General features: G+C 45.1%; 1 protein-coding gene across 1 annotated transcript in view; it reads left to right on the forward strand.

Annotated features, from left to right (window-relative positions):
- MDGA1 (MAM domain containing glycosylphosphatidylinositol anchor 1) overlaps nt 1-8,169 on the forward strand; it is an 84,353-nt gene extending 76,184 nt beyond the window's left edge. The window contains exons 14-17 of the mRNA XM_036768721.1: nt 73-207; nt 6,263-6,393; nt 6,814-6,922; nt 8,078-8,169. Coding sequence (XP_036624616.1) covers nt 73-207; nt 6,263-6,393; nt 6,814-6,922; nt 8,078-8,169 — 467 coding nt within the window. The remainder of the gene's footprint in view (nt 1-72; nt 208-6,262; nt 6,394-6,813; nt 6,923-8,077) is intronic.
- Nucleotides 8,170-8,542: the final 373 nt, after the last annotated feature.

The following is an 8,542-nucleotide window of genomic DNA, read 5'->3' on the forward strand; positions in this document are numbered from 1 at the left end:
TGATCTTTGGGAAAATTCTGAAGGAGGACTTTGAGGTGGTGGTGAGCAATCTCTTCCCTCTTTCTTCTCAAGGTTATTACATGTTTATTGAGACATCCAGGCCCCGGGAGTTGGGGGACCGGGCAAGGCTTGTGAGCCCATTGTATAACATCAGTGCTAAGCTCTACTGTGTCTCCTTCTTCTACCACATGTACGGGAAGCACATTGGTGAGTCTGGGGCAGGAGCTGGAGTAGGGAGGGATGGTCTCGGCTCCATGTGTACTGATTTCAGGACTGTGATGAGAAAGTTGCCACATGGCCTTCCCTCAGAGGGCTAAAAGTGGTTATCTTGAGTGGTGGGGGCTTGTGTTCAACCCTGGTTGAGAGCAAGATTAGAAATCTGTGAGGGCAAAGGACATAGGAAGATGCAGGAGAAGAAGACAAGGTCAAAGTTGTAACATCATGGATAGGATCATAAATCCAGAGGGAACCTTGGTCCTCTTCTAAACATAGGATCATAGGGCTAGAGATGAAAGGAATCTGAGAGGCCACCTAGTCTAATCCTCTCATTTTACAGATGAGGAAACCAAGGCTGGAGTGGGAGGAAGTGGTTAACTGACTTGCCCAAGGTCACACTGGTAGTAAATAACAAAGTCAGGATTTGACTACAGTGGCATTTGCCAGTCACCAGTTTAAAAATCCACAAAATTTTGTGAAATCCACAAACCTTTACCTACCAAAGGACCAAAGGTCCTAATTTTTTTTAGAACTTATGATAATGGCTAGCATTTATATAGTGGTTTAAGGTCCACAAAAGCACTTTAAAAATATATCATCTGATCCTCCCAACACCTCTGAGAAATAGGTTCTATTATTATCCCCATTTTACAGTTGAGGAAATTGAGGCAGACAGGTTAAATGACTTTCCCAGAGTTACACAAGTATTTAATTTATGAAGCTGAATTTGAACTCAGGTCTTCTTGACTCCAGGTCCAGTGCTCTACCCATTGAGCATCCCTAGTTGTCTCTTAAATTTTAAAAACTGGCTCTTTTCTTTCTTTCTTCCTTCCTTCCTGTCTTTCTCTTTCTTTCTTTTTCTTCCTTCCTTCCTTTCTTTCTTTCTATTTCTTTCTTTCTTTCTTTCTTTCTTTCTTTCTTTCTTTCTTTCTTATTTGTCCTTCCTTCCTTCCTTCCTTCCTTCCTTCCTTCCTTCCTTCCTTCCTTCCTTCCTTCCTTCCTTTCTTTCTTTCTTTCTTTCTTTCTTTCTTTCTTTCTTTCTTTCTTTTTCTTTCATCCTGTTCTTTCCACCCTGGGCTTCAGGAACTGGGAGAATAATTAACACAGAATATTATTACAGCTTTTTATCTGTTGAATTCATAGCTTTATAGAATAATAATAACTAAAATATGGATAGCGATTTACATACACTATTTCATTTGAGCACAGCTAATGTCAGAGAAGGGATTTTATCCCAGGATGCTGACTCCAGTTCCAGTGTTTACTATGCCATAGTCCTCCTTGGGATCATAGATTACAGTATGTTGGAGCTTCAAGGGACCTTTGACATTATCTAGTACAAAACTCTCATTTATAAAAGGAAACTGAGGGATAGATTAGGGGAAATGACTTGGCCAATGTCACACAGATAGTAAGTTGCAGAGCCAGGAGCTGGGTGAGAAAATATTGATCTAAAGATTGTTGAAGCCTGTTCAGGTTAGCAGGATGAAGGTAGAGATAGCATCAATGGCCGTATAGTGACAGGAGATGAAGAAATGAATAAAAAAGCACTTATTAAGTGCTTACTATGTGCCAAATCTGGTGCGAAATTCTGGGGATACAGATAGAAAGAAGAAGACAGTCTCTGCTTTCATGAAGCTTATACTGTAACCAGAGAAGACAATGCAGTTAATATATAGGGTGAATGAAAAGACTCAGAGATCCTAAGGGTTCAGCTACAGGGCAGCTGGAAAGTCCCTGGAGTCCTTAGGATGTATGAGCTCCACAGGGGGGTCCACCATCATTGGGAAGTGAGAAGGGAGTCTAAGGATCAGGGAGGAAAGGGAATTCTGGGTTCCCTCTGGTAGAGGTGGAGGTAAGGGTTCAGTGTCTCTAGGAGGGGAAGGGGGAAGCAGGAAAGTCGAGGTAGTCTTTGGGGCAGGAGGAGGGAGAAGTGATTGGAGTCTGAGATGGATGAAGAAATACCAAATCTGCCTAGGAGGCAAATATTAAATAAGGTCATTTCAGGGCAAATAAAAGGCCGCTCTACTTCATACACTGGGGGAATGGCAGAGTTCAGTAACTCCAGGAACCAGGAATAGCAGGAAATTTGGGTCTGGTCGTAATGAATTTCTGGGTAACAGATGTAAAATTAGTTGTTCAGAGGAGCTAGGGGCATTGATAAGCCCATACTCTCCAACATCTAAACCCTGGGGGCATGGGTCAGAGACAGAACCATAGGGTCAATAACCCAGGGTGGGAACTCCATCGTTATCTAGGGGAACAGAGACTAATTTCCCAACCTGGAACTAATGAAGTGAGGACTGGGATTGGATCAGAGGGAAGGTAATGATGGGGAGAAGTGTGTGTGTGTGTGTGTGTGTGTGTATACGTATCTACATACATACATACATTACTATATACGAGAGGGGAAACTATAATTTGGGGTTGTCTCTCGTGGGCAGGAGGGACCCTCTGTAGGGGCTGGAATTGGACAAATCCCTAAAGCTAGGGGTGCTTGATCAGGAGAGTGCTCCTCTTCCCTTGGCTCCCAAATATGAATGTTAGAGTTGAAAGAAAGGGACCCCAAAGGTTATCATCAGAGCTTTCCATTTTTACAGATGAGGAAACTGAGGCACAGAGAAGTTAAGAGTTTTGTCCAAGGTCACACAGCCAGGTAGCACAGTAAGGATTTCAATGAGTAATAGAGATGAGATTTGAACTTAGGATCTAATTTCAAAACCCATGTTCTTTTTCATCACACCATGGCACTCCCACCCCTTCCAATGTTATCTTTTGTGGCTGCCAGGATGGAGTAAGGGGAAGTATCTTCTCCCTCCTTAAAGTCTCTAGTCTGCAAAGTTCTTACCCTGCCTCCAATCTCTGTGGAGTTCCTCATTTTGCAAGTCCCTAGCTATTTCTCCTGTCCCCCTAAGCTTGCCATCCACTCATGCCCTATCCAGCCTGGCAGCTTCAGGGCACCAGCTGTCTTTGGTCTTTGTGTGTCTTTCCACAGCTAACATCCCTCCCTCCCCACCCCAGCCAGATTAAAGCCAACTGCTTTCATCCCCAGGCAGGTAACATTTGGCGGCCCCCTCCTCCCTGAGGGGGCCTATCTGGCATCCCAGCTGGTGTGGCTTTGTCTGTGGGCAGCGCCATGTAAATGCCAGCCCCAGTGCTCGGGCACCAGAGCCAGCCCCTCTCCGATAGATGATTGATTTCCCATCCCTCAGCGCCAGCTCTTTCTTCTTCAATCTTAGATGATGGGAGGGGGAGCTGAGAGCGGAAAGAGCTCATGGGGGAACAATACAAAGGAGGGTTGATGCTAAAAAGGCTGGGGAGAGACACCAGTTGGACAGTGGTCCCGCCTCAAACCTCTTCCTTGTGCCACCATTAGATAGAGCCAGATTGGGGTTCAAGCCCTTTGTCCGTACCCCAACAAGACAGCAGCTCAGGTCCGAGGGTTCAGATGGCTGAGCTACCCCAAGAAAGGGGAAGCAGGGAAGCATCCCTCCCCCTCATGTGAGTCCTGGGCTCTGTTACCCCCAGGCTTGTCTTCCCTGCCATCTGGAAATGGGCAGTGGACACAATACTGAACTTGGGGGTTCAAAGAAACACTTACTTGAATTACTGGCTCCACTATGAACTTGATGTGTGACTTTAGACAAGTTGCTTCCTCCTCTCTGAGGCTCAGCTTTCCCATTGCTTGAATGTGAGGTTGGACCACCTAATTTCTGAGGTCCTTTACAGCTTTTTATAATATGCTGTGATTCCAAAGGAAAGGGGATGTTAAAGAGAGCTAAGGATCGGGCTCTGACAATCAGGAAGAACATGATAAGGGATGGCCTGTTCTAGGTCGTTAGGGGTCATTCTCTTCTCACTGACACCAAGGGGCAGAGTCCTTCAAAGCTGGGCTGAGAGCTTTCTTCCCAAAACCCAGGTGTCCTGACTCCCAGTACAGTGTTTTCTTTCCACTAGTAATAGCAACCCATATTTCTTTTTTTTTATTTTTTTATTTTTTTGGTTTGTTTTTGGCAGGGCACTTGGGGTTAAGTGACTTGCCCAAGGTCACACAGCTAGTACATGTGTCAAGTGTCTGAGGCCAGATTTGAACTCAGGTCCTCCTGACTCCAAGGCCAGTGCTCTACTCACTACGCCACCTAGCTGCCCCCCGCAACCCATATTTCTATAGCATCTCACAAAGCAATTTCCTCCCACAGCCTTGTGAGGTAGATAGGGCGAGCACTATTATTCTGCCCCCTAATTTTACACATTGGGAAGCTGAGACTCAGACTAAGTAACTTACCTCTGGTTCCCTAGTCTAGAGGGAATGAGGCATCCACAGATTGTTTAGGCTGGAATTCCAGCTTTCACCTGTGTGACCTCAGGCAAATCACTGATCTATTAAGTGAGGGGATTGAACTAGAGGATTTCTGAACTCCCTCCCCACTCTAAAGCTGCAATCCCCAAGCCAGTGCTTTTCTGGTTACCCACACAACTTTCCTTTGTAGACAAGGCTGGAATTTTCTCAGAGGAGCTTTCGCTAAGCTATTAAAGGCTAGATTGGCAAAGCAGATAGAGAGATGCCAGCAGAGCCAGCAAGCTGGTTTCAAGTACATGCTACCCATGTGACCCTGGGCAAGTCACTTAACTCCTAAATGTCCTAGGCTACTCTCTCTAAGACTATAAGTTAGAGACCATCTGCATTAGTACTGGGAGTTTGCTATGACAATGAAATCTCCAGGTCCAATTTGACTGTGCCACCTAGCTGGTCTGTTTCCTCATCTGTAAAGTGGACCAGAAGTCCTCTGGCCTCTGTTCCTAGGGCTGAGGCAGCTAGGTGGATAGAACCTGGAGTTAGGCAGACCTCAGTTTCTTCAACTGTCAAATAGGGATAAGAATAGCACCTAACCCAGAGTTGCTGTAAGGATCAAATGGAATAATATTTGTAAAAAAAGCCTCATTAGCATAGTTCCTGACATGTAGTAGGCACTTAATAAATGCTTGTTTCCTTCCTAAAGGAGAAAAATAAAATACACATAACTTCAAATAGTGCAAATTTGAATACATACAACCCTTTCAAGGGATTCATTAATCTCAGTAATTGGGATCTCACTGCATAGAAGCAAGCAGGTTTAGGGGACAAACTCCTTTACATTAAGCCACAGATTGATTGTAACTGCATTTAAGTTGAGAGGAGGGGGCATATTCTTTTTCCTTAACTAAATATTGTTTGGGGGAACTTCGCTTCATACTCCACCCTTTTATTTGTGAGTCATTTCCCTATGCTCTTCTTTCCTTTGGTCTCTTCCTATCTAAGGTTGAAATAAAATTCCTATTCTAACTTATTGGATTAGATGTAGAAGACCTGGGTTTGAATCCTCTCTCAGAAATTTACTGTTGATAATGGTAAGAGCTAATAGTAGTAGTATTAGTAATAGAATTAATAATAATAGTAAAAGGTAACATGCATATGGCACCTTTGCAAAGTCCTTTACAAACATTGTCTCCTTTATTCTCACAACAACCCTGAGACATAGGTACTATGGTTATTCCCACCCTACAGAGAGAAGGTAAGTGACTTGCCTGGTGTCACACAGCTAGTGTCTGAGGCTGGATTTAAATTCGAGTGTTCCTGACTCCACCTCCAGCATCATATCCACTTCACCACCTAGTTATGTGACCCCAACTTCTCTGGGCCTTAATTTACTTATCTGTAAGATGACGGGGTTCGACTTGAGCTCTGAGATCTTTTCCAGCTCTCAGTCTATTATCTATGAACCCTGGTGGAGGGTAACATCCAGGTGTCAACCACATTTTCAAACACTAACAAGTCTGTTTCCTTCTATCAAGGATAAAGAGCTTCTTCCCCACATCTTCTCTGCCCTGTCTGTACCTTCTCTTCTGGGTCAGTATGAGAACATAGGGTATCCCCACTCCTTCCACGTACCAGGTGTGCCCATGGCCTGGGAGTAGGAGGAAAAGGGATCTGAATGTAGACCTACCCTTTTCCCCAAAGATAGTTCCTTGATGGCCATCCCTCCTTCCCCTCTCATCTCTCAACTAGGTTCTCTCAATCTTCTGGTGCGATCCCGGAACAAGGGGGCCCTGGAGACCCACGCATGGTCCCTGAGTGGTAATAGGGGCAACTCCTGGCAACAGGCTCATGTGCCCATCAACCCCAGTGGGCCTTTCCAGGTGAGTATGGGATGGTTTTTCTGCATGACTTTGAGGGTCAACAATATGTCATTCCTTCACTCCTACAGTCACTATATGTTAAGACCCTGTACCAGGATGGTAATGTCCTGGTCCATCCTCCCTCCTCACATTCAGCAAGGACATTCTCCCCCGACCACTGGGCATACTGGTTACCAAGACAAAGATATAGGGAAGAGCCATGTCCTAAGGCAGGGCATGGCTGAAATGACTCAAAGTATTTCCATGCAGGAGGAGTCTCTCATTTCTGGTGACTGCTTATTATTTTGTTGGGTTTCTTCTGAACACAATGGGAGAAGGAGCTGCTGCTGAAGAGGGCTTTGATGGAAAACTAGCCTCTGCTCTGGCAGTATCTTCCTCAACCTCCCCTTCTCTTTTTTCTTTGATTCCATTTCCCACCAGATTATCTTTGAAGGGGTTCGAGGCTCAGGTTATTTGGGAGACATTGCCATCGATGACGTCAGTCTGAAGAAGGGAGAGTGTCCTAGGAAGCAAGTGGACCCCAACAAAGGTTTGGGGCTTGGAGGCGGAGGAGAATTAAGGGGAAGTTATGAAAGTCTGATGAATTTGCATTCAGATTTGTATGACTCAGTCAACTGTCTTTATTAAATAAAAAGAAAAAGAAAGGAGGAAGAAAAAGAAAGAGAAAGAAAAGAAAGAATGAACAAAGAAAGAAAGAGAAAAAGAAAGAGAGAAAGAAAGAAAGAAAGAAAGAAAAGAAAGAAAGAAAGAAAGAAAGGAAAGAAAGAAATAGAGAAAGAAAGAAAGAAGGAAGGAAAAAGAAGGAAAGAAGGAAGGAAAGAAAGAAAGAAAATTTATTAAGTGCTTACTGTGGGCCAGTCACTGCACTAAACTTTGGGTATACACAAACAAGTAAACAAATCAAACCTGTCCCTCAAGGGGTTTACATTCAAATAGAAGACAACGCAAAGGGAAGCTGGAAAAGGGGGAGAGGGAAAGGTCCTTGGGTTGTTGTTGTTGTTGTTTGCCCTTTGTTCTGGAAGAGACCATAACATGGGGAAGGTGATGTCAGGACTTGCAAGTGACTTGGATTTAAGTGAGGCAGGGTTGTGCAAAGCCAACAGCCTCACTCTCTCCACCAAAACCATCTGGGTCCAATGACAAGATGTAAATCAGGATGACTGGAGACAGCCCCAGATGCAGTGGGGATGTTGGTCTTTTTAAGTTAAGGTCTTTCCCAGGTCTCAGTTTGTCTGATTGGCCATTGAGGAGTAGTCTAGAGAGTGAACCCAGGCATGAGGGCAGTGAGTGATGGCAGGGATCTTTCCTAAAATGGTAATCCTGGAGAGAGAGTCACAAAAAATGAGAGTAGGGCCTAAGAATAGAAGTTTCTCTGGGGTAACTATTAAACAGCTAGCTATGTGTGCCTGGCCCTAATCTGGGTACAGTGGCAGAGAAAGAGGTGTGTGTATGTGTGTGTGTTTATGTTTGTCTGAGTAAAGACAAGCAGTGGGTCTGTTCAGAGTCACTAGAGAGAAGGGTCAGGAATTGGAGGAGAGGGGCTGGAGGACAGGGACCTAGGAGGCTGCTTAGGCCACTTAATCCCTTGGCATCACGCTCTCTAGGCTAGATAGACACATTGTTCATCATATACGAATTCTCTTACTAATGTTCATTATGTGTCTCCTTTCTCTCTCCCTCATAGTGGTGGTGATGCCTGGCAGTGGTGCCTCCTGCCCACCTGGCCCCTTGTCCTTTGGGCCCCTCGCTGTCTTCCTCTTGGCAATGCTGAGATGATGAGCGCTGTCCAACCCTCTCCTATGCCCCTCCCCAGCCCCCCCCCCCGGCACACCAAAGTGTCTACATCGTACCAAAGACTGACCCCCCCACAGCCGGGGTGCCCAGGGGGACAGGGCCATAGTGCCATTGAGGGGGGGGCTTGTCGTGGCCGAACAAAGGAGGAGAGTGTGGGTGAGGCCCATCTCCTGAGATCCTGGAGACACTGGTTTGATGCACACGTGTGTGCACATACACATACACACACACACACACTTACACACACATTATATATATACATATATATATTAAAGCACAAGTTTCTATCTGAGCTACCAGAACTTTCTTTAACATGGAAACACAGGGGACTTGCCCTATTGTTGTTGGTTGGCAC

This window comes from Trichosurus vulpecula, chromosome 7, assembly GCF_011100635.1.
Source record: "Trichosurus vulpecula isolate mTriVul1 chromosome 7, mTriVul1.pri, whole genome shotgun sequence".
NCBI lineage: Eukaryota > Metazoa > Chordata > Mammalia > Diprotodontia > Phalangeridae > Trichosurus > Trichosurus vulpecula.